The sequence below is a fragment of the Esox lucius genome, chromosome 7 (genome assembly GCF_011004845.1).
Source record: "Esox lucius isolate fEsoLuc1 chromosome 7, fEsoLuc1.pri, whole genome shotgun sequence".
NCBI lineage: Eukaryota > Metazoa > Chordata > Actinopteri > Esociformes > Esocidae > Esox > Esox lucius.
In genome coordinates this window covers 21415400-21442850 of record NC_047575.1, presented here as the reverse complement: position 1 = coordinate 21442850, position 27451 = coordinate 21415400, and the positions used below count along the sequence as shown (strand labels likewise).

Here is a 27451-nt window from a genome sequence, read left to right as displayed (position 1 = left end):
AATATAACTAAAATATCTGTTAGTTTCTCCATTGTACATTATCATTTGTTTTCATTATTTCTTCCCTCCCTCCGTCCATTACCCAAAACAAACCATCTCTCTGTTCTTGCTCTGATTTGGGAATGAGTGAGTGGCAGCTCTGTTGCTGGCCCCTGTTGACCTCCGATTCCACTGTTTCCCCTCTAACTTGGACCCCTGCAGTGGGTCAGTGGAGCCAAATAAACAAAATGAACAACACAGAAATAACACAGTAACCCTTAAACCCAGGATCTATTAGCCCCTATCATTCTGTAATGAGGATCAGTGAAGTGACCCCTCTCCCACATCACCTTCATGGCTGTCTGTTTGACCTTTGACCTGGGAGAATGGCCTTGTTCGACAGCTGCCATGTCACGTTTCTTTTTCCCTCTGTCATCTTGAGTCCATGGCCCTTTCTGTTATAATAGAAGAGATAACTAGGCTCATCTTTCCTTCATATGATATAATTATGGTCTGTCTGTCTGTCTCTCTCTCTCTTTACATTTCCATAACATCTTTCTTTTCCATCGATCATCTCACTGGTCACCCACCGTCACATTTTACTTTCCATCACACTATGACCAAACCAGACAGGTCATCAAGCACAAGCAGATTATTATTCAGCATAAGTATACAATCCCCTCCACTGTTCATGATGTGTAATTTACAAACTTGGCCTTACCTCATCACAGTAACAATTATTCAGCTGGTTTGGGAAAGTCTACCTCTCATCCAGTAGTGAGGTATTTGCTGGTATATACACATTTAAGGGGGAGCACATTATTTTGGCCAACAACCACAATTGAGCTTGCAGGCATCTGAGTCAGCCACAAGGAGTTGCTACAGTGTGGCTTGACAAGGCAGCTATATCTGTCATCTTACCAATTCACTCTAGGCGGTGCTGGGACGTTTTGCACCGCCCTCTGCGGGACCCCCGGGTGTTGTCAGTATGCCTTGACCTGGATTTGAACCACCGGTTGTCCTGACCAGTCCCCCTCAGAATGAAACCAAAACCAAATGTGAAGCAACTACAATCATTTACTGACAAGTCAAAACATGAAGAAAACTTGATATGCTAATATGGTGAAACAAAAAATATTGTGTTTGCTGTAATGCATAACAGAAGCTGGTCAAGGGACAGTTTGGAGGGAATGACTCAATAACGTGTGTGCAGTGAATGTCCTCGTAACATTTGTTCCAGTCATTGTGTCAGTTCACCTTTCTGGTCCTCAATCTTACTGAATACTGTATATCATCCATCACTGCACCCCCATCTCTCACACAGGCATGAAGGCCTTAGCCACTGATGCACTCCTGGCCATTAATAAAAGTTTTATACCTAGTCAGTCAGGAAATGCATCTGAGCCCCAGCGGCGGCCTGCAGCCTCTCAGACAGACAGGAAATGTGTGTTTGGCTAGTTGCCAACCCTGCTATTTCAGGGGGCGGCCGGAGCCAATCAACAAGCCCTGGTCAATTAATGGAACGCGGAAAAATTATGGGGCGGGGAAGAGAGAAGGGTGAAGAGATTGCCTCAGACATAAGGAGGACTAAGGAGGAGCTGTAAGGAGTGTAGAAGAGTTAAGAAGCGGTGATGATGGGGAGAGGTATTGCTTAATCAGGACAATGGGGGCACTGGGAGTTGAGTTGGGGTTAAGAAGGGGAATTCAGTAATAATTCTGATTAGATACAGATGTCCTGTTTATGTAACTTAGTGTGGTAAAGGATTGGTTGAGTGGCGCTTTAAGATGGCTGCGTTTCATTCCAGAAAGTTGTTTCTTTACTTATGCCTCCATTCACTTTCCTTGAAGGAAGAGTACATAAGGTTGGGAGCAAATGTTTGGAATGAATCCCAACCAAATTAGGCCCGATAGCGCCAATGAATAAAACAGTCAGAGTAGATTCTATAGTACAAGTGAATGAAACAGCCAGAGTAGGTTATGTACACTGAACAAAATTATAAACGCAACACTTTTGTTTTTGCCCCCATTTATCATGAGCTGAACTCAAAGATTTAAGACTTTCTCTATGTACATAAAAGGCCTATTTCTCTCAAACATTGTTCACAAATCTGTCTAAATCTGTTTTAGTGAGCACTTCTTTGCCGAGATAATCCATTCACCTCACAGGTGTGGTATATCAAGATGATGATTAGACAGCATGATTATTGCACAGGTGTGCCTTAGGCTGGCCACAATAAAAGGCCACTCTGAAATGTGCAGTTTCACTGTATCTTGATATGCCACACCTGGGTCCACACGTACCACCTACCCTTTCATGGCAACAGTATTCCCTGATGGCATTGGCCTCTTTCAGCAGGATAATGTGCCCTGCCACAAAGCAAAAATGGTTCCAGAATGGTTTGAGGAACACGAGTTCAAGGTGTTGACTTGGCCTCCAAATTCTCCAGATCTCAATCCAATCAAGCATGGGATGCTGGACAAACAGCTCCGATCCATGGAGGCCCCACCTCGCAACTTACAGGACTTAAAGGATTTGCTGCGAACACCTTGGTGCCAGATACCACAGCACACCTTCAGAGGTCTAATGGAGTCTATGCCTTGATGGGTCAGGGCTATTTTGGCGGTAAAAGGGGGACCCACACAATATGAGGCAGGTGGTCATCATGTTATGGCTGATCGGTGTATATTGTATGAAGCTGCATGTATGTATAGTATACTGTATAGAATTGTGTGGCAGAATATACCATGTGGAGATGACTGGAGCTGTGTGTTCTATACTATACGGAGATGACTGCAGCTGTGTGAAGGTATATAAAATATGGAGATGAATGGAGCTGAGCGAAGGTACTGTTGTGCTCAAACGTTTGCATACCATTGGTAATGTATGTACCATTTGCAAAGAAAATGTGTCAGCAGGCAAAACACATGTCTTTTATTTCTTATGGGATTCACATTCAACTGTAGGTCATAACAGAATGGCAAAATCATAAAACAAAAGATGGCAACAAAGAAAAAAATGAACTGACCCCTGTTTTCAAAGTCTGCATACCCTTAGTTCTTAATACTGTGGATTGGTCCCTTTAGCATCAATGACAGAATTCAGTCTTTTGTAATAGTTGTCAATGAGGCCACGTATTCTTGCAGGTGGTATAGCTGTCCATTCATCTTGCCAAAATGCCTCCAGGTCATGCAAAGACTTTGGTCATCTTGCATGAACCGCAAGTTTGAGATCTCCCCAGAGTGGCTCGATGATATTAAGGTCAGGAGACTGTGATAGCCACTCCAGAAACTTCACCTTTTTCTGCTGTAACCACTGGAGGGTCAATTTGGCCTTGTGCTTAGGGTCATTGTCGTTCTGGAAAGTCCAAGAGCGTCCCAAGCGTAGTTTTCATGCAGAAGAATGCAAATTGTCTGCCAGTATTTTCTAATAACATGCTGCAATCTTCTTGCCATCAATTTTCACAAGATTCCCCGTGCCTTTAGAGCTCACACACCCCCAAAACATCAGTGAGCCACCACCATGCTTCACAGTGGGGATGGTATTCTATTCACTATAGGCCTTGTTGACCCCTCTGCAAACAAATTCCCCAGATCTCAATCCAATTGTGCATCTGTGGGATGCGCTGGACAAAGAACTCTGATCCATGGAGGACCCAACTCGCAACTTACAGGACTTAAAGCATATGCTGCCAACATCTTGGTGCCAGATACCACAGCACAGCTTCAGAGGTCTAGTGGAGTCCATGCCTTGACGGTTCAGGGCTGTTTTGGCGGCAAAAGGGGGACCTACACAATATTAGGCAGGTGGTCAGAATGTTATGGCTAATTGGTTTATTCTTCATGGAGATGACTAGAGATGTGGAGGTATTTACTTTAAGGAGATGACTGGAGCTGTGGAGGTACAGTATATACTTTATGGAGATGACTGGAGTTGTGTGGAGGTATTTACTTTAAGGAGATGACGAGCTGTGGAGGTACAGTATATACTTTATGGAGATGACTGGAGCTGTGTGGAGGTATTTACTTTAAGGAGATGACTGGAGCTGTGGAGGTACAGTATATACTTTATGGAGATGACTAGAGCTGTGTGGAGGTATATAATATATGGATATGACTGGAGCTGCGTTGAGGTATATAATATATGGAGATGACTGGAGCTGTGTGGAGGTATATAATATATGGAGATAACTGGAGCTTTGTGGATTTATATAATATATGGAGATGACTGGAGCTGCGTGGAGGTATATAATATATGGAGATGACTGAAGCTGTGTGGATGTAAATAATATATATAGATGATTGGAGCTGTGTGGAGGTATATACTGTATGTATACTGTCTACGCAGTATATGGAATAGTCAGTCACACAGAACCTGCTGAGTAAGACAGGAGGCCGGGGCAGACTGGCTGAACTGAAGGGCCTGAATTATACATTTGACAGCAAAAATTTTATACATGATCAATATTAACATTGACAGTTCATCATCATTAAAGAATGTTGCTTACATGGCTTTCCTGAATAAGACAGGAAGTACAGAAGTTAGCCAAAAGAAGCAACTTAGAGCAAACATTAAAGCAAACAGAGCAAATATATTTGTCTTAAATTGTTTAGAAAGAGGGTTGGCGTCTATTGGTGGGAGGACACAGAACCAATGACAGACTCAGAAGATACAGAAACAATGACTGACTAGGAGGACACAGGACCAATGATTTCATTTTATGGAGAAAGACAGGTTTAATCGTTTTTTTTTTTTTTTATTATCTTGAGGAAATGCAAAAGCATCACTCTTCACCGCCATGAATCCATAATAGTGATAGAAACCAATATCCCAACGTTGTGTAATTCAATGACCTGTGCCTGCTATTAGTCAATGAAGTCAGGATTGAAATAACATATTTTACATTTAGGCATTTGTTTCATAATACATTTATATAAAGCGGTAACATATTGTATCTAGCCTAGTTTAGCCCGAGAAATAAGTTGCGTATTTCACACTACCCATTTCCAACCTCATTGTTGTTAGCTAGTCAAATATGAACAGCCCCGAATAGATATTCCTCAAGTTTAAAAAGATTATGTTTAACCCCTAAAAATGTGTAAGTCAATGGATTTTATTAAGCTTTTCTGGTTGTTGTTACGGTAAACAACAGCTAACATCGCTCAGTTATAGACCACCACCTATTATCTGCAGTTCTAGCGGTTGGAGAACTAAAAACTCTCAAGTTCAACATTTAAATGCACTGTAAAACAACGATACGTTTTGCTATTAAATGTACAATCTCAGCTAGCCCACCACCATTTTCTATAGAGACGTATGGAAGTTAAATACTTTTTTAGATAAAAATTTTTTTCGTGTATGGAATTTCCACATCGTGAAAGATCAGACATCATGTCATAAGAGTGATCCGATGTAATACATTTTTTTCTTCATCAGAAGGCATGAAAGTTACCTAAAACGTTCTAGTAGTAAACACTTGATAGAAGACTTATTTGTAACACAAATAACAAGAAAATAAAACGTTATTGAACAAAATAGCAAGGTAGCCGATAATCGAGGACTGGCCGATAGGGGCTCGTATTATTAGCCACGTTGCTAACCAACTAGCTGAAAATAGATTTCCGACATTTCAGAAAGGCTAATTAATGACATGCTAGTTAACATTTGTATTTCATAATAATCACGAAATATTGACAACTACAAGAATATATATTTAAAAACGGATATGATAAGGGGTTCTACGCTAGGTCTCATGTCATTGATGACACAAACCTGTCTTATTCAGTAGGGTTCAGGGGCAGCTTTTGTGATTTACCTTGGAAGAGCTTTACCTTTATTTGTCTTGGAAGAGCTTAGCATAATTGCTGTGGCTCTCCAACAGTAGATGCATTTTCTCTCTGTCTGTCTCTCTCTCTCTTTAGAAGTATTGTAAGGGCCTCTAGGTTACCATCTCTCTCTTCTTGAATAAATATTTCAAATTTATATATTTTTTATAAATTAACATATGGCTATCACTGTCCTCTTCCATTTTCAATGCTACAAACAGTAATTTTTGTTATTATCTATAAAATGTTACATTTAATTACGAAAACACTGGAGACAGGTAGCCTAGAGGCCCTACCTTATAGAATTATAGTTTTTTTCAGTCTTTGAAGGATCATAACTAGGTAGCTTGTAATAAGATTGTTCTCTCTCATTCTCTCCATGGTAATTAGTTTTTGTCTCAAACGGTGGGAAATAATCTCGGTAGATTGCCTGATTGTACATCCATCTGATGTTCGAAGACAATTTGCAAAGGTGGATAAGAAATGTTCATGACCTGATGCTGTCAGACATTTCTAACTTTGCCAGCATGTTCCTTAGAACTCTCCTGTTAGGTGCATGCAGTTTTACAATGTTATGTCATTTATATTGGGATTTATGATCATTTCAAACTATAAATTGTAGGTAGCACAGATGGACCAAAAATACAGAATTTAATTATAAGACTTATTCTGTTATGAGAATTGATTAACTTATTATAGGAAATGAATAGAAACAATCCATATTCATTACAAACAACTGTAGACATTTGTTATATTATGAAAAATATAGTGAAAATAGTGAAAATGTAGGAAAATAGGGCATCTTGGAGACCATAACCCTAACGCTGTTTTACAAAATTAACTAAAACTATGTCTAAACTGTGTTTTCTCTAAATTAGGTTTAATGTTTGGTGTAGAATTTGTTATAATACACAATGTAAAGTTTTTTTGTCTGATAATCATCCGTTTACATCCCAATAGGGCCTCTTTGAGACCTCTCTAAATTCTAACCCTAACTCTATTTCACAAAATGATCTAAAACAATATCTTAACTCTATTTTTCCAGCTTTATATTGATAGATGATTTAGAACATGACATGACATAGCATGTGAAGTGTAAATGTAAACAACATCATTTTACTGTTCTCAGATAATCATACCTTTACAACCCAATAGGGCCTCTAGGAGACCTCTCTTAACCCACACCATAAATGTCCCTAAATGCACAAAGCAGACAATGCAGCAAAAACAACAATAGGTAGCATTTCCAACCAAGATATGGCCAAAAATCTAAACAATTATTGTCAAAATCGCCATACAATTTTGACTGTTTGTGACTGCACTAAACAAGCAACCATACCAAAATAACAATAGGTAACATTTTGGGAGGATTAAATCTAGCTACCCCACACCATTGTGGACTTCTTTAGTTATTGATCCTGAAAATTAACCCGCAAAGCATTCAATTCATCCTTATGGAACGACCCCTGACCTCTGTGTTACTTTTATTACTAAAGAATTCCACAGTAGAATTGTTTGATCTGGTTCCAACCTACAGAAAATAGTGTGGGGTTGCTAGATTTAATCCTCCCAAAATGTTACCTATTGTTATTTTGGTATGGTTGCTTGTTTAGTGCAGTCACAAACAGTCAAAATTGTATGGCGATTTTGACAATAATTTTATCTACTTTTGGCCATATCTTGGCCTTAGATAAAGATACAGGCAAGCTACTTCAGCTACTCCTTCAAGACTAGTTTCCAGGTGACATATTCTAAGCAATAGTCTCAACTCCCAAGCTTTCATATTTTACACAGAGGTCAGGGGTCGTTCCATAAGGATGAATTGAATGCTTTGCGGGTTACTTTTCAGGATCAATAACTAAAGGATTCCACAGTAGAATTGTCTGATCTGGATCCAACCTACAGATATTAGTGTGATGTTGCTGGATTTAATACTCCCATATAACGAATTTGTAGATTTGTTACATTATCTTGGGTATTGAACAGGTTAAAGGTAAGCTACTTTTGCCATTACTTCCAAATTATGCCAATTGTTGTTTTTGCAGCATTGCCTGTTTTTTTCTAGTCAGGTTTATTTATGGTAATGGCCCTATTGGAATAATAAGACATGGTTATAACAGCAATGAATGTATGTTTTAGTCCTCTCCACTTCAAATACCATCTCATAGAATGTTCTAAAATATCTATTAACATCAATTTAGTTTTGTGAATTAGGGTTAGGTTAATGGAGTCAATTAGTTTTTGTTTAATTGTATTACAGATTTCTACTTTTAATGGTTTGTAGTTTACAGGGCATCATTACAAATAGACAGGAGAGAAATGTAATCTTACAAGGAATAATTTTTGGTCATATGTGTATTCTTTTTTTTCCATATAAATATTTCATATTTTTCATATTTTTTCATATAAAGCTGTAATGGCCAGTTGACATGAATGTAGTCCAGAGTGCAAAGAGGCCCTATAAATATTGAAGTAGCCGTGATGCCCTACCAAGTAGCCAAGATGCCCTACCGAGTAGCCGAGATGCACTACCAATATAGCCGACATGCCCTGTTGGTATCCAAGATGCCCTGTTTCAGGTAGCCAAGATGCCGTTACAGATATCTCTCTCCCTCTCTCCCCTGTCCTCTATCTTACTTAAAATTCAAAAGGTCTTTATTTTCATAGGAAACATACTAAGACGAATAACAAAAAACTAGAAAAAAGTGAAGCCAACAATCATGAATTCAAAGTTAACATGACAGAAATTCAGGAGACTGGCTGAGATGAGGTGCAACTGACCAACATGAATATGCCTGCCTTACCGCATTGTGCTCTCGAGAACCCTTGTGGTGGCTTGGGAACCTGTGAGCTCAATCAAGGTCGAAGACCAGAGAGTGCGCTCCCTCCTGCACGTAAGGATTGCAGTATTGACTTCCTTGTTGAGTGAGCAGTGTGATAAGATCCACAAGGCATCGGATGTGCAGATACAGAATCTCAACATTGATTGTCCTGCTGGGTGTAATCACAAATTAAAAGTGATGAAGACCTCCCAAATTATATATTATTGTTTTTGGAAACATTTGCAAATAGCTGCAAGCGTGCAAGGATTAATGACAAAGGAAAGTAAATACATATTTTTTTACTGTGTTATTTGTTCTCCTCTCCCTCTGTTTGCCTCTACATTTCTATTAAAAATGGGCCTTTACTGGAATGGGAAATATGTTTCCATTCCCAAAGTGAGGAAAATAATGAACATAATAATAACCAGAAGTATCATAAACACACACAAAAGCATATAAAGAATAGACATTCCCAAGTTATACTATCTCTGTCTCTCCCCCTTCTTCCCCCATTTGTTCCCCTAGTCTTCCTCACTCTTTCTCTCTGTCTACACATTGTGGTACTGTCAGCCTCGTGAGGCTTTTTACAGCTTAACCCCACTCAGTGCACTCCCTTTCTCTTATCCACCCTCTCTTCCTCTTTCCCTCCTTTATTCATCACATGCTCTGTCGTCTTCCTTTTCTCTCCATTACTTCCTCTTTCTTTTTCTTTTCTTTCTCTCATTCTCCATTTGTATCTATGTTCATCTATCCATTCATTGCTCTCTTTCTCTGTCCTCCTCTGTCTCCCGATCTAGGCTCTGCTCATAGACTCATATGGAACAGTGCCGGAGGGAGAGCAAATGAGATTCAGTTTCTGCCTGATGATGCCACTTACCCATTAACTATCTGCAGCAAACATGTAACCCTGAACAGAGCACTCCCTGCTTCCTTCTACCATTCATGTCCAGCCCCTTCCCCCTCCCTTTCTCACTGTTTCCCACCCTCTCTTCCTCTCTCCCTCCATCTCCCCCTTTCTGTCTGTCGCTCAATCACACACACACACACACACACACTCAGCTTGGAGAGAATGAGAGGATAAATGCACAGACAGGAAAGGGAGAGAGAGAGAGAGAGAGAACGTGGGGGGAGAAGGACTGAGAGTGTGAGAGAGACTATCCAGCACTCAGTCCTTCAGCTTCCAGGGAGACGAGAGAGAAACTGCAGAGCCATACCGCTACAATCTCCCTGACTGCTGGGATTTTGGAACTCCTTCACTTTTTATTTGTTAACTTTTTTCACATGGTTTCCTTATCTTTTCATCATCACATTTAATTTTGAATTCTGAAGTGGAGGACCTGGCTGTTACTTTTTGCGTTCTCTCGGATATTTGCGCGACACTGGAGCTCTCTGGTCTTCACTGATCTGCGTGCTGTGGACCAGGGACCTCTCTATCCCTGCCCTGCTCCTGACAAGGCATCGTGGAGCGGCTGCTTGTCGTCAGGGCTGGATTGTCAGGGCTGGGTCTATTCCTGCTTCTTCTTTGCGGGGATTGACCCTAGGAGGTGTGGGATTGGTTGCACTCCAGGGACTCTCCTGAAAAGCCTGCCCAAGGTGAAGGAAAGGAAGGACGACGCTGTGGCCCCACAGAACTGAAAGAGCTGCCCCCCTCCTAACCCCAAGACGCCCCATCCCACTGCAGCATGGATCTCCCCCCATTTAGAGGTAGGTGCCACCCCCCCCTTTAAAATATTGTACACATATCTATTTTATGAGGAAAACAACACTAAAAGCATGTAGCGAAGGGGCTTTTACTGGACTCTCACATGTATTCTTTATATTCAACTTAACTGTTTGTGGAAGTGGTCTGGTTTATGTGGTTTCATCTGTGGCATTACTTTTTAAAGGGTTTTGACGTTGCAATATTGTGTCATGTAACTGGCTTGGTGTGTCTAACTACAATAGTTTGGTTTTGAGTGATGAAGTATGGTGTGAAATTAGTTTTGTGTTTGGTATGGTGTTGTATGTTGTGGAAAGGGTTTGGTGTTTGGGATGTTGTGGAACTGGTTTGGTGTTTAGGATGGTGTGAAACTGGTTTGGTGTTTCAGATGATATAGTGTGGTGTGGAACTACTACGACATTGTATTCTGAGGTATGGTACAGTATAGAACTGGTTTGGTGTTTGGTATGGTGTTTGTACTGTAGATTGGTATATGTAAGTGGGATGGGGACATGTGGGGTTGTCATTGATTGTTCTCAAGGTCGGATACTGTATGTCAATACCTATCTCCGCTGGGCCCGAATGGAGGGGTGGATGAATGAGTGATGGAGGGATGGAGCGATGGCCAGAGGAGCTAATGCATTGTTTAATGCACATCAACCACAAACTGTTGGAAGAGCAAACCTCAATGTCCTTTATGAAGAGAAAAAAAAATACTGGTTGCTTGAAATAATGTATTTTCAGTGTATATATTATATATACACAAACATGCACATACACACACACACACATATATACAAAAAAAGTATTTGATACATTGGCGATTTAGCAGGTTTGCCCACTTACAAAGCATGTAATTTTTTCATAGGTACTCTTCAACTATGAGTGACGGAATCTAAAACAAAAATGATGAATTAAAATTATTTCATGTAATTAATTTGCATTTTATTGCATGACATAAGTACATGATACATCAGAAAAGCAGAACTTAATATTTGGTACAGAAACCTTTGTTTGCAATTACAGAGATCATACGTTTCCTGTAGTTCTTGACCAGGTTTGCACACACTGCAGCAGGGATTTTGGGCCACTCCTCCATACAGACCTTCTCCAGATCCTTCAGGTTTCGGGGCTGTCGCTGGGCAATACGGACTTTCAGCTCCCTCCAAAGATTTTCTATTGGGTTCAGGTCTGGAGACTGGCTAGGCCACTCCAGGACCTTGAGATGCTTCTTACGGAGCCACTTCTTTAGTTGCCCAGGCTGTGTGTTTCAGGTCGTTGTCATGCTGGAAGACCCAGCCACGACCCATCTTCCATGCTCTTATTAAGGGAAGGAGGTTGTTGGCCAAGATCTCGCGATACATGGCCCCATCCATCCTCCCCTCAATATGGTGCAGTCGTCCTGTCCCCTTTGCAGAAAAGCATCCCCAAAGAATGATGTTTCCACCTCCATGCTTGACGATTGGGATGGTGTTCTTGGGGTTATACTGATCCTTCTTCTTCCTCCAAACACAGCGAGTGGAGTTCAGACCAAAAAGCTCTATTTTTGTCTCATCAGACCACATGACCTTCTCTCATTCCTCCTCTGGATCATCCAGATGGTCATTGGCAAACTTCAGACGGGCCTGGACATGCGCTGGCTTAAGCAGGGGGACCTTACGTGAGCTGCAAATTTTAATCCATGACGGCGTAGTGTATTACTAATGGTTTTCTTTGAGATTGTGGTCCCAGCTCTCTTCAGGTCATTGACCAGGTCCTGCTGTGTATTTCTGGGCTGATCCCTCACCTTCCTCATGATCATTGATGCCCCACGAGGTGAGATCTTCCATGGAGCCCTAGACCGAGGGAGATTGACCGTTATCTTCAACTTATTCCATTTTCTAATAATTGCGCAAATTGTTGCCTTCTTACCAAGCTGCTTGCCTATTGTCCTGTAGCCCATCCCAGCCTTGTGCAGGTCTACAATTTTATCCCTGATGTCCTTAGACAGCTCTCTGGTCTTGGCCATTGTGGATAGGTTGGAGTCTGTTTGATTGAATGTGTGGACAGGCGTCTTTTATACAGGTAACAAGTTCAAACAGGTGCAGTTTATACATGTAATGATTGGAGAACAGGAGTGCTTCTTAAAGAAAAACTAACAGGTCTGTGAGAGCCGGAATTCTTACTGGTTGGTAGGTGATCAAATACTTATGTCATGCAATAAAAAGCAAATTAATTATTAAAAGATCATACAATATGATTTTCTGGATTTTGTTTTAGATTCCGTCTCTCACAGTTGAAGTGTACTTATGATAAAATTACAGACCTCTACATGCTTTGTAAGTAGGAAAATCTGCAAAATCGGCATTGTATCAAATACTTGTTCTCCCCACTGTATATATGTGTTCAAAAGTTGGGGTCACTTAGAAATGTCCTTGTTTTCAAAAGAAAAGCAAATTGTTTTGCCCATTAAAATACTTTTTTTTTGTCCAGAAATACAGTTTACACATTGTTAATGTTGTAAATGACAATTGTAACTAGAAGCGGCTGATTTTCAGTGGAATATCTACAGAGATGTACATAGGCCCATTATCAGCAACCATCGGTTCTGTGTTCCAATGGCACATTGTGTTTGCTAATCCAAGTTTATCATTTAAAAAGGATAATTGATCATTAGAAAACCCTTTTGCAATTGGTAGCACAGCTGAAAACTTTTGTGCTGATTAAAAAAGCAATAAACCTGGCTCTAACCATAATAGAAAGAGGAATTGGAGGCCCTGGTGCACAACTGAGCAAGAGGACAAATATATTAGTGTGCATAATTTGAGAAACGGATGCCTCACAAGTCTTCAACTGGCAGCTTCATTAAATAGTACCGACAAAACACAAGTCTCAACGTCAACAGCGAAGAGGCGACTCTGGGATGCTGGCCTTTTTGGTTGCAAAGAAAAAGTCATATCTCAGACTGGGCAATTAAAAGAAAAGATTAAGATGGGCAAAAGAACACAGACACTGGACAGAGAAAGACTGGAAAAAGTGTTATGGACAGACAAATCTAAGTTTAAGTTGTTTGGGACACAAAGAAGACAATTTGTGAGAGACAGACCAAATGATAAGATGCTGGAGGAGTGCTTGAAGCCATCTGTCAAGCATGGTGGAGGCACTGTGATGGTCTGGAGGTGTTTTGGTGGTGGTGAAGTGGAAGATTTGTACAGGGTAAAAGGGATCTTGAAGAAGGAAGGTTATCACTCCATTTTGAAACACCATGCCTTACACTGTGGATGGCGCTTGATTGGAACCGATTTCATCCTACAACAGGACAATGACCCAAAGCACAGCTCCAAACATTTAAGTATATATACAGTGGGGAGAAGAAGTATTTGATACACTGCTGATTTTGCAGGTTTTCCCACTTACAAAGCATGTGGAAGTCTGTAATTTTTATCGTAGGTACTCTTCAACTGTGAGTGACGGAATCTAAAACAAAAATCCAGAAAATAAAATGTTTAAGTAATTCATTTGCATTTTATTGCATGACAGAAGTATTTGATATATCAGAAAAGCAGAACTTAATATTTGGAACAGAAACCTTTGTTTGCAATTACAGAGATCATACATTTCCTGTAGTTCTTGACCAGGTTTGCACACACTGCAGCAGGGATTTTGGCCCACTCCTCCATACAGACCTTCTCCAGATCCTTCAGGTTTCGGGGCTGTCGCTGGGCAATACGGACTTTCAGCTCCCTCCAAAGATTTTATATTGGGTTCAGGTCTGGAATCTGGCTAGGCCACTCCAGGACCTTGAGATGCTTTTTACGGAGCCACTCCTTATTGCCCTGGCTGTTTCGGGTCGTTGTCATGCTGGAAGACCCAGCCACGACCCATCTTCAATGCTCTTACTGAGGTAAGGAGGTTGTTGGCCAAGATCTCGCGATACATGGCCTCATCCATCCTCCCCTCAATAGGGTGCAGTCGTCCTGTCCCCTTTGCAGGAAAGCATCCCCAAAGAATGATGTTTCCACCTCCATGCTTGACGATTGGGATGGTGTTCTTGGGGTTATACTGATCCTTCTTCTTTCTCCAAACACTGCGAGTGGAGTTTAGACCAAAAAGCTAAATTTTTGTCTCATCAGACCACATGACCTTCTCCCATTCCTCCTCTGGATCATCCAGATGGTCATTGGCAAACTTCAGATGAGCCTGGACATGTGCTGGCTTGAGCAGGGGGACCTTGCGTGAGCTGCAAATTTTAATCCATGACGGCGTAGTGTGTTACTAATGGTTTTCTTTGAGACTGTGGTCCCAGCTCTCTTCAGGACATTAACTAGGTCCTGCCATGTAGTTCTGGGCTGATTCCTCACCTTCCTCATGATCATTGACGCCCCACGAGGTGAGATCTTCCATGGAGCCCCAGACCGAGGGTGATTGACCGTTATCTTCAACTTATTCCATTTTCTAATAATTGCGCTAACAGTTGTTGCCTTCTCTCCAAGCTGCTTGCCTATTGTCCTGTAGCCCATCCCAGCCTTGTGCAGGTCTACAATTTTATCCCTGATGTCCTTAGACAGCTCTCTGGTCTTGGCCATTGTGGAGAGGTTGGAGTCTGTTTGATTGAATGTGTGGACAGGTGTCTTTTATACAGGTAATGAGTTCAAACAGGTGCAGTTAATACAGGTAATGAGTGGAGAATAGGAGGGCTTCTTAAAGAAAAACTAACAGGTCTGTGAGAGCCGGAATTTGTACTTGTTCAAATACTTATGTCATGCAATAAAATGCATATTTCTTATAAAAAAATCATACAATGTGATTTTCTGGATTTTTTTTTTAGATTCCGTCTAAAAAAAAAATACAGACCTCTACATGCTTTGTAAGTAGGAAAACCTGCAAAATCGGCAGTGTATCAAATACTTGTTCTCCCCACTGTATATTTATATACATTTAAATAACTATAATGATTTTGAGCACGTAAAAAATTTTTTCAGTGTTTTTATTCTTGAGAATTCAAGTTGCAGGAGTATTTGGAGGACGAGAGGGAAAGGAAAGGGGGAGGAAGAGTGGGGGATGTTGTGTGGTGTGACTGGTACTACTGTTTGGAACCATTGGCCCATAGTGGAAAGAGGAAATAACTCACTTTATTTGACATTGTGCTGTAAGGGGTGATTTTTCTTTGTCACCCCTACTTCCACAACCTGGTGGGGTTCACACACACACGATTTCCCATGTGCCTCAACTCCTATAATCTCTCTAATCTTATCTCCGTCTTCAACTACTTCCAATCTCTCTCTGCTTCCACATTTTTCCCTGGTCACTATCTACTACTTAATCTTTATTAGTATCTCTCTTTCTGACGTGATCTCCCAGTCTCTCTGTGTGCCTTCCCCCGCCCACCTCTCTGTCTCTGTCTCATTCTTTCCTGCCCGGACTTGCTGGTCTTCAGTGTCTATTTCAGTCCTTCCTGGGGGTCGGATTCATCACATCCGGAATCTCATACAGTTGATTGTCATTCAATCCTTCAGCGCTCCCAAAGGGGACAGAGGGTTGCCCCTGGGTCCCACTGCCTGACAGCTCACGCACAGGGGAGACAGCCGTTGACACACACACACACAGACAGCCTGTGCCCTTATTCATAAGTTAGGGTTGGTTGTTTGTGTGTCAGGGAGCCTTTAAACCACAGTTGGGCCTTAACTGCCAATATGCAAATTTGAAGGGGACGAGGGAGAAGAGGAAAAGGGAGCAAAGAAGAGGGGGATAGAGGGAGACAGAGAGGGCAAGTGGGTAGATTTGGGGGGTGGGGGCAGGGCCAGAGGTCACTGGTGACGAGTTTCATCAGCCACTGTTAGACTCTAACATCGCTACCTCCAATAGTCCATAGCCATGGAAACTGTCTATGCCCCCCCCAACTTCAGTAGATGGACATTAAGCTATGATGACTGTTATTATTTCCCAACACAACTGACTCCCTCCTACTTTTTTTCAGTTTCCAACCCCTCATCACTCTTTCTGTTTTGCACTTCAATTGTGGCTTTGAAGTCCCTCTCCATCCTTTAACTTAGCTGAAAGGAGCCAGAGTCTGATTGTTATTAATAATAATATGCACTGTATGGTCCTCATCCTGTTCCTGCTCCAGATTGGATTACTGGGCCAGGGAGAGCAGTGTGCTGGGGAGCAGGCGCTGGCTGCTGAGAGAGAGAAAGAGCCCCAGGGCAAAGCTACAAGGCCAGGCTCACTCATCACTGATACTCCCCCAGCGCACGGCCCTCTCTTCAGGTTACCTCAGACAGCAGCCTGGCCTAGTGAACATCAGCTCTCTCGCTAACCCTCTCTCTCCTTCTCTCTCTGTCTCTCTGTGACTCTCTGCCTCTCTCACTTTCATATATACAAAGGTCTATAAAGTCACCTGCGCAGTCAAAATGTATAGCCTTTTTCTGTCTTGAAATTAAATCAAAGGAGAATTAGTTAGATTTTATTTTTAAATCTGCACAAGTACTGTAACTCCACATTTTCAAATGTAAAAAATAAGTATGAATAATTATTAAAAATGAAAACGAGAGGCCATGTCAGAGTGAGAGGGCAGGGTTGGTGTTTACTGGAGAAATGTATTGTCTTCCTACCAAACTACATAACCTTCTCCATCTTTCCAAAGTTAAAGAAAAATTATACAAAATGTAAGTAATAATAATAAAAAAATAATTACATAAAAAACTAAGATGTGTAAAATAAAATTATATTGGTCCTGAGTCTAAAGTTCTAAAAAGGTTTTTATCAAAACATCCTATTTTGGTTCTCAGTTTCAAACTTCTATCACAGATATCTTGACTGTGATCGAGTGGTCCAATCTTAGCACTGACGTACTGTACATTTTCTTGAAAATTCTGACTCAACATTTAAATATTGCAGTGAATATTGTCATTTAAAACCTTTAGAACATTCTATCATGTTTGTGTTGAACTATGTAAATGTGTCCCCTCTTCCTTTCTCCATCTCTCTCTTGGTTATATGCCTTGCCCCCCCCCCCCCCACATACGTCTCTTAAGTCACTCCATTGCTCTCTTCTTTCAGTGTCTTTATTTTGCTCTCTTCCTCCCTCTCTCTCTGTATCCCGTGGCCCCTGTATCAATGTACAGTTCCTCCTGTCCGGACCTGAAAAGTGTTGAGGTCTTGGAATTCCTTCTTTTAAGTTCTCTCCAGCTGAGGCTTTTTGAGGGGTGTGGGCACACAGAACAAGCAAGAAGAGGTGAAGTGCTGCACAGATGAGAAGGAGAGATAAAAAAGCTGTTGAAATCAGGAAATGAAACCGGAGTGAGTGTCAGGTTCCCCAGGGTTTGCTTCCGACACCGGTGATAAAAGCAGGTGCAGACACATACGTAAATCTGACTTCCCCGAGCTAGCCAGATACATTGTCATGTTCCTAAATCTATGCTTTCTCATAATAATGACATCTTTTGTCCACTACAATGCCCCTGCCACGCCCCTGCCCCATGCTTCCTGCCACAGGTCCAGGCCCCCAGCCTCATGCCCCCTGTCCAGCTCCATCCCCCAGCCTCATGCCCCCTGTCCAGCTCCATCCCCCAGCCTCATGCCCCCTGTCCAGCTCCATCCCCCAGCCTCATGCCCCCTGTCCAGCTCCAGCCCCCAGCCTCATGCCCCCTGTCTAGCTCCAGCCCCCAGCCTCATGCCCCCTGTCCAGCTCCAGCACCCAGCCTCATGCCCCCTGTCCAGCTCCAGCACCCAGCCTCATGCACCCTGTCCAGCTTCAGCCCCCAGCCTCATGCCCCCTGTCCAGCTCCAGCCCCCAGCCTCATGCCCCCTCTCCAGCTCCAGCACCCAGCCTCATGCCCCCTGTCCAGCTCCAGCCCCCAGCCTCATGCCCCCTCTCCAGCTCCATCCCCCAGCCTCATGCCCCCTGTCCAGCTCCAGCCCCCAGCCTCATGCGCCCTGTCCAGCTTCAGACCCGTTTCTATCCCAAATTTTCAACCACGGTCTGGGTGTGTCAGTTATGTCTGTTACTCACACAGTTGAATGAGAAGAGGGGTAGAAAAAATGGTGGGACTGTGTTGCAAAGAGTGCCTATGTTGTCTCTTACATCAAACTGTACAGACCAGACCGGTGTTTTTGATGGGATGGAGCATGGTGAGTATTTGGAGGGGGAGGGGTGGATTCTGGGTAGTGGGCGTTGTCTTCCCAAACATGGTTACCAAGGCAATTGGTCCCACAAGGACAGGGCTTCCGACCCATTGAGTATGCTTCCTAAGAGCTGACACTTTTAGGAATCATATCGGATGTCGCTTTCTAGATCTGGAGTTCAGTTAAAATAATAGTTTTGCAGGACAGAAAAGAAACACATGAAACAGTAGAACACTGAAAGTTTGACATCAACAGCCCGATAGCTGCTTGAGATACAAATTCTGCCTGATCAGAGCAGATTAAGTTATAAATCCAAGAAGTAGTAAAGCAGATTATCTGTTTGCTCATTAGGACTACAGTCTAGAACAGAGGTAGTCTATTGTTCTCCTAAGGGACTACCTGCATGCAGAATTTGGTAACTGCCCTACTATTACAAATCAGATCCTACCCAGCTGTTTCTCAGGACCCTGATTAGCTTTACAATCAGGCACTGTGCCAGCCACTAATAAAACATCCCCGCAACATCCAAGATCCACCACAGTACTTAACAGTGGGGACGAAGCACTTTTCTTTATGGCTATCTTTCTGTCCACGCCAAACACACTTCTGATGTTTGTTTACAAAAAGCTCTATTTTGGTGTCTTCTGAGCATACAAACTGGTCCTGTTGATGTAAATTGTTGGGGCTTGAATTTGTTGTTTGATGACAACAAACACTTTTTTAATGGCAACCTTCCCAAACAACATATGTTTTTGTAGTTCTGAATTTAGTTTTGAAGACTTTTCTGACCCCAAGACCCAACTAACATCTCCAATTCTCCAGCTGTGATCCTTGGAGATTCTTCGGCCACTCAATCCATCCTCCTCACTGTGTGTGGGGTCAATATAGACACATGTCCTTTTTCAGTTCTACTGTTAACATCTCCAGTTGGTTTTAACTTCTTAATTATTGCCCTGATAGTGGAAATGGGCATTTTCAAACATTGAGCTAGATTCTAATAGCCATTTCCTGATAAAACCTTTTGTCACACATCATTACTGTATTCTTGGGTGTTTCCCATAGGGATGGATGACTATGGGAATTTGGCCTTTGTGTCACCTCATATGTATACCCCAGTGAAACCGGAAGTCATGGTTTAACACTTAATTAAAGGTAAGATTTTTGTGAATACTTAGTTTAACCTCCCGTTTTTCTCATATTTACCATGGTTGCCAATATTAGTGGAGGGCACAGTAGGTTTGAGTAAAGGTCTGATAGATGTGTTGTGAATGTCTGATACAGTAGATGTTTAGTAGAGGTCTGATAAATGCGTACTGGAGGTCTAAATTGTAGTAGTGTTCGGATATGAGTTATGGAGGTCAGATACATGTTCATGTGTATGGGAGGTCTGATAAATGCGTACTGGAGGTCTAAATTGTAGTAGTGTTCGGATATGAGTTATGGAGGTCTGATACATGTTCATGTGTATGGGAGGTCTGATAGATGTGTAGAAGAGGTTTGATACATATATATTGTAGGTCTGATGTGTAGAAGAGGTCTGATGTGTAGTTGATGCCTGATAGATGTGTAATGGAGGTCTGGTGTATAGTGGAGGACAATACAGTGCCAGTCAAAAGTTTGGACACACTTACCTAGAATGCGTGTGTCAAAAATTCTGACTTTTGCTGTATGTGTAGTTGAGGTCTGATAAATGTGTAATGGACATCTGATAAATGTGTAGTGGATGGGTGCCACTCCCTTTGATGTGATTACTCCGTAGGAGATCTCTTCCCTCTCCCTAATTTGAAAATGCATTTTGAGCCTTTAACCTGGGATGCCTTATCTTAACATCATGGCCAGGAGCAATGATGTGTTTGCAGAATTGTGTAGACGTGTGTGTAAATGTTTTAGTGTGTGTGTCTGCTGTGTGTGTGTGAGGGAGGACATATAGTACCTATTGGTGAGAGCATTCGCCTTCCTACTTGTTGTCAGGAGTTCTGCGGCAGCTCCCCGGAAGGCCGCCGGCCGGGGCGGACACTCTGCTGGCTCTAATTGCTGTTCCTGACTATGGATTTCCGTTCCTGGCTAAGTCTTTCCGTCCCTCTATCCGTTTGTCGGACGCTCCTGTCTCTATTCTCCATCTAATCAGCTCATCTAGTGGTATACTTTAAATGCTTCTCAATTTTGTTCTGATTACTCTCCTCTGTCTTCTGTCTTTGGCTGGCGTTTTACTGGGAAAGCAAGGAAACTATCCCTTTTGGTCATTGGGCAAGAGTCCAATAATAACAGAGGAAGAAAGGGCCCTAAAACCAGGACCAAATATACTGGGGTATTGAATTCAACCCAGGGCCCTGAAACCCTGTTGAACACGTAATGCTAATGATCCTGTTGAATCTGTATAAAGTATATCAGACGCTTGGCAATATTTTTGTACGAAACAACTGTAAGTTGTGAAATGTATTCAAGTCAATGAATAAGAGTGTCCAAACATTTGACTTGTGCTGTCTTAAATCTAAAATTACAGCAGCCTCAAATACTGGATTGTTAGAGACAAATAGGAAAGAGTTATTTTAGAATATTTTTTTTAAATGTTCCTGCTATTGTGTAACTGTAATGAGGCAAGCTGACATTTCTGTCAAGTCCAGGATATTGTTTTCTGTGTTTTTCCTGTTTGTCAGAGCAAGGCTAAAACAAAACAAGAGGAACATTAACCATGGCTCTTGCTGCTACCTCGCCCCACAATGACAGCTCAGGATCCAGCAACACTTATCTGATACACTGCCATGTTTTCTGACAATCCATCGCTGATAGTGTGTCACACTCTTCTGATAAACAGGCTGGTGGATCCAATGCCCTTCCTTTCCTTTTAGTCAACGGCTGTCTGTGTCTGTGTGCATCTGTGCGTCTGGTTGCGTCTATGTCTGTCTTTGTATTTCTATTGGTGTGTGTCTATGTATGAGAAAGAGAGAGAGTTGTGCAGGAGAACAGATGCTAAATCACAGACCAGACTAATAGATTTATCTTCTTGGCTGGCTAATAATAGTTCTACTCTCAGCAATGGAGAATCTCAATGGTAACTAGATGTTAACTTTACAAGGAAAGGTACTGGGACTTGCTCTAACTCTTTACAAACAAAATGGTGTGTGGCTGTTTACAGAAACCAGAGAAGTAGAGAAAAGCACAAAAGTTTGGTCTCTCTTGCTTGAACGGTTCAGAAGACACTTAATAATTTAATGCGGATTATGCAAATGTATTCTAATTAATTGAGTAATTTTCAATACACATTGATGAATAGTGAATTGGGAAAGCCTAAATATGTGAAACAAAGTTGGTTTAGTCTCTCAGGCTTGAAATATTCATGATACATTGTTAAGCATAATTAACACAAATTTTGCAAATGTATGCAAATTCAAATCATTCGAATTGTGATAATTGTAAGTTGGGATCACCTAAACATTTTAAAGAAAATGAGTTTGGTCTTGAATTGTTCAAAGGCACTGTATCTACTGTATATGCCTAAGCAAGTCTATGCGCGTTTGTAATAGTCGATTAACGTTTAAGAATGTCATGTTGGGATAGCGTAGACATTAAAGAAATGTGGTTTGGTCTCTGTAGCTTGAAGAGTTGGGAGAGAGAGATATTATTGGTGGGTTAATTCATGCCAATTGTGCAGATGTCCACCATCCAATAGAGGAACAGAAATATTAAACCTGGCTGCACAAAGAATTTGGGAGAAAATGAGAAGTATCAGATTACCTGCTTCCCATGTGTTGTGGATGGTAAGGAGTAACAAAGAGCTGATTGATGTCTTTTATTGGTAAGGAAGGATGAGCTTAGGGATAAATTGGAACAATGTTTCTGAGTGTGCCTTTCTCCTTCTCTTCCAGGTCTCTCTGATGTGCCGTGAGAGGTGTGAGCCCTCCGCCCCCACCCCGACCCCCGCCCCAGTGCCCCTCCTCCCAGAACCAGGATGGACCCTTCCCCAGGCAGGATGGACCTGGATGGGCTGGACCTCCAGCAGGTGCCTGTCCTCTCCTTGGACCAGATCCGCTCCATCCGGGCCAGCAATGACTACGTGGAGCGCCCTGTGGCCCTCGACCATGCCTCTCAGTCCGGTTTTTTCTATGCCCACGACAACCACTATCCCATCACCCATGGACACCTCCATCAAGGCTATCCATCCCATGCTCCACTCCCCCGGAGCCAGAGTCAGCAGCAACACGCCCACCTGGCCCATCTGAGTCGCTCCAGCACAGCCAGCTCAGCCATGTCTCGGACCAGCGCTGCCTCCGATCAGAGACTCCTGGCGGGCCTGACGCCGTCCCATTCCGGCCTGGTCTCGGTGGTGCGCTCCCAGCCCAAAGGAGAACTCAAGCCGGAGGTCTCTCTGGGTAAAGGCCTAGCCAAGGGAGAGGACCTGGGCTTGCACCTGTTTATCTGTGAGCGCTGCGGGAGATGTAAATGCCAGGAGTGCTGCGCGCCGCGGAGCCTGCCGTCCTGCTGGGCCTGCGGGCAGCGCTGCCTCTGCTCTGCCGAGAGTGCTGTGGAGTACAGCACGTGTCTGTGCTGTGTCAAGGGCCTGTTCTACCACTGCTCCGCTCAGGATGACGAAGACAACTGCGCCGACCGTCCCTGTGCCTGCGCGCCAGCCCACGCCTGCGCCCGCTGGGGCACCATGGGCTGCCTGGCGCTGTGTTTGCCCTGCCTCTGCTGCTACCCGCCTGCTAGGCTGTGCCTCTGTATGTGCCAGGGGGCCCACGACCGAGCAACTCGCCCCGGCTGCCGCTGCAGCAACACCAACACGGTGTGCCGCAAGATCTCAGCCTCCAACCCCGGGAACGCCCCCTTCCGCAGCAAGTCCCTGGAGAAGCCTGTATGACAGGGGAGCATCGGATGTAAGCCCTCGCCTAAACAATGCAGTCTCAGTAACAACAATGCCATGACAACGAAATTGCCCCACCTACCGACCATGACCTTTCACCTTACGTACCGTGTGTAATTCTTCTTCTCCTTCCGCTTGGGGAGGAATTACCAAAAGCTTTACCGTAACTGTTGTAATGTACGTGTGGAAACTAAACCTGGTGCTTTTCGCTGTACTGACTGCCGACCTGAACTGTACTGTGTTACTGTGTGGGCTAGTGTAGCATACATTGTATTGTGGCTCCGCTCTGTGTGTGCCTGCCTGGCTAGCCAGACCACTACTCTACCAGACCAACATCACTGTGCTGTGTGATGGGCTAGGGTTCACTCTTTTAGACATGACCTATTTATTATTTATTTATTGGACTTCCTCCTCATCGAGGGAGAGTAAACAGCCAGAGAGAGAGACAAAGAAACAGCGAGACCAAAACAGAGAGCGATGTTGAGACCGAGAGAGAGAAGACCGTGTGTGACTGAGTACAGTGAGTAAGCTACCAGAACAAATCTCAACACAGCCAGTAATAAAAGGGGTAACTGGCAAATGCATATTTCTCACATGAGAGAGAAAGAGATATAGGGTGATCTACAGGGATTCCACGGGGTAGGCCTCCCCACTCCCCCCTCCCTGTCTCCCTGCCGGTATCCTGGAGACGACCAATGAAATGGACATGCAAGAAGTGGCAACGAGACATTTTGTCCGAGGCTGACTCAAAGGGCCTATCTTAATGGTGGAACAAATACACAAACTCTGAAAATGTCAAATGTATTACTTTTTGACACGCCAATAAGGGACCATGATGCACCAGGAGTATCTAAAGTGATTAAGCTCATTTGATATGGAAAGCACTGTGAGATATAGGTGGACTATCTGTAGTGTTCCCCAGCTGTCTGATTAACTAACAGACCTTATGACCAGGTATTGCGTGGGTGTGTGTGTGTGCATGTGCTTGTGTGTTTGCACGAGCATGTGTATGTATATGTGCACAAGTATTGGTGTGTTTGTGTACTGTGTGTTAGTGTGTATTGTTGCCTGTGTATTATTCAGTATATACAATGCCCTTCTTAATTATTGTGACAGAGAATCATTTGTTCTTCTGTTGGCTTCATATTTTAAAACATAGGATTTGAAATGAAACAATTACTATAAGGTTAAATAATGGATTCGCTTTTATTTGAGGGTATGTGTGTACACATTGTTTTCATACAACCGTTTTCATACAGAGGTACACGTATTTCAGAGCACCAAAAGTATTGAGACTATTGTCTTGATTCTGCTTGGTCAGTTCGATTTAGTCCCATCAGTTGGACTGACATAAGAGAGTTGTCAGGAACTAGTCTTCAGTCTAGGCTTAGAAGTTGCCTTTGTCTACTATTGTTGTTTGTCAACATTAAAAATATTAACGTGTCTATGAAAGTAAAAAAAGCCATTATGACAAATTATACAAAGACTAACAGGTATGCAGCTAAAAACAGCTTTAGTCTACAGCATACCACCTCACCTGTAAAATATGATGGAGAAAGCTGATAATTTATACTTTAACTTCATAATAATTGTTTGCTAACAAATCCAAACTTTTGGACTATAGAGCCAAAATAATAAAAAAATGTTGGGCACGGTGTATATTGTATGTGTAGATGTGTGTGTGTGTGTGTGTGTGTGTGTGTGTCTGTGTGTGTGTATGTCCCTTTCTGCAGCAGTATGTGTTGGGCCTGTGTATTTGCCATCAGCTGGAGCCTCCTGTTTTGTTTTTAGTGGAGCTGCTTCAGAGGCCCAGAGTCTGGTCAGGTTTCCTCTTCACGGCAGGCTGACGCCAGCCTCCCCCAGCCCCTCACTGCCTGCCTCATCCCTGCGCCACCCCTCCTCACCTCTACTGTCTCTTCCCATCCCTAACCCTCCTAGGCCTCCCCAGGCCCGTGATTTCCTTCCGCTGTCCTCCTGCATCCATCTGATTGTTTTGTGAAAAGGGACCAGAGACACAGAGCTACCCAACATTCCCAAATGAGTGGAAAATGACTGGGGACAGACCCGGTGTGATGTCACTGTTTTATTGTCCTCCATCCACAACACATTATGCAATCTGTCTGCTTTTAAACTCTCCCGTTACAGGTGGAGTGGGGCCGGTTAACACCCTCCACCATCACATCTTAGCACCCCGACCTTGTTCGGCCAGCTCCAAAACCATATGAACGGTGACAGTTCTCCTGGACTTGATATTTGGCTACTTGTACAAATGTATGGAAGTTTGTTGAAGTACAGAGACAAAAAAAAAACACAGTTATTTTCACCGTCCAAATACTTCTCAGTATTTAGTAATTCTGTGGCCTGATACGCTGGCTGTCTTGGCTGTATGATAGCTTCTATATGAGAGGAGTGTATTGGAGGATGGATGAAGGGTTGGTGGAAGAGGGATGACAGCGGGATGGAGAATGGATGGACGGCTGGGGGGTCTGGTTGAGGGGGGGGGTTGGTTATCTAATGCACTGATATCCAAAATTGAGATGTGAAAATAACACACTGTGTCAAGTATGTGTGTGTGCATTTGTATGTGTTTAAGCGCGTGCATGTTGACCTGCACATATACACAGAAACACACACAGACACACGCACAGCCACTCATCCGATTTGTTAAAGTTGCTTTGCTATATTTTTGTATGTACATACGGACTGTTATTGTATACATGTATATATTTTTATTCTTTGTTTTCTCCCCTTTTTATCAATTATTTTCAATGTTTTCTATTATATTGAGCATTTACCTTGAGTCACAGACCTGGAGGAGGACAAGTTCACTTACCATGTGCCTCTTTCATAATGTACCTCAACTTTACGATTTCCTCTATAATTCAGTGCAGGCACACACACATTTCTCAGCCACAGTGTCCCAGGTGAATGGCCGCTCCTCCACAGTCCGTGTAGAGCGCCATCTCCCAGGTGGTCAGGTGTTGCGGGGAGGGCTCAGCGTAGAGGTACTGTACTATACATGCATTTCTACAGAAGAACAATCAAGCAACTCTCTCTGGTGCTGTATGCAGGCTACATGTTAACCACTAAACTTCCCCATGTTGTATTAGTAAGTATTGCTTTGGTACAATTGGCATCTTGTATGTTGTATAAGAATTTAAGGAGAACATGAAATCTATCTAAATGAATATATTATATATATTAAATATACATTTCACACTTATTTTTTTCCGTTGCTGATATTACCAATGTGTCACAGATATTTATTTAATGGTTGCGATGAGAGAACAGTATTTATTTGACAGTGGATGTTGCAGGGATGATGATGACCCTTGTTTTAGGCTTTTTGGTTGGGTGTGGCGGCTGCAGCCCTCAAGGCTAAAGATAACCAATAAAAGGTGTTTCCAAATGTACTGTGTCTGGCTGCTTCTTCTCTGGTGTGTGTGTGTGTGTGTGTAGATTTGGGGGTCCATCAGGGGTCAGGTTCTATGAACAGAGCAGTAATCATATCCTGTTGGAGGGACTGATCAGGCCAATTTCCCTGCAGAAAATGTTCGTGTGTGAGTTAAACTAAAGTTCAGTGTACCAGAGGTCCTCACAAGGACAATAAACCATCAGTGAGAACATCTGGATGCTTCTCACAAATAAAAAGTATATTTTATGTATAGGGGTTAGGATTAGAGTTAGTATATAGGGTAAGGGTCAGGGTTAATATTAAGGTCGTAGTTAAGGAACATAGGGTTGTGGTTGGTTAATTGGTAATCAATTATAGTTTTTCACAAATATAGTGATACCAATGGGTGTATGAGTTTTTTATATATATATGTAGTTTGTGTGTCCCCAGGGGGTGGATGGAGGGTGGGAGGGGCTGAAAGAACCACTTTAATGCACTTTGGTTTGTGCTGAAGAGCTGTAAGGGTGGGTTTTCCAAAGTGAACGCATGGTAAGACAAACACACATACAAAGTCACCACACATCTGTATTCACTCCTTTAAGAAGCCATTAGTGGGAGCTGGCCTTGATTATTTATTTATGGGGCCAACGGAGAAAAGTGAGGGAGTGAATAACCATGGACAAAGACCTGCTCCCACAGAACATTGTTACACCCTGGCCATACACAGACACAAACTGTAGTGCTCAGGTTACAGCAATGCTGTTCCACAC

General features: G+C 42.8%; 1 protein-coding gene across 1 annotated transcript; it reads left to right on the top strand.

Moving 5' to 3' along the window:
• Positions 1-9738: 9738 nt before the first annotated feature.
• LOC105023928 (protein sprouty homolog 3) lies at positions 9739-26696 on the top strand. Its single transcript, XM_010893478.4, has 2 exons — positions 9739-10328; positions 22293-26696. The coding sequence occupies exon 2, from the start codon at positions 22376-22378 to the stop codon at positions 23282-23284; it is 909 nt and encodes a 302-aa protein (XP_010891780.2). The 5' UTR covers positions 9739-10328; positions 22293-22375; the 3' UTR covers positions 23285-26696.
• Positions 26697-27451: the final 755 nt, after the last annotated feature.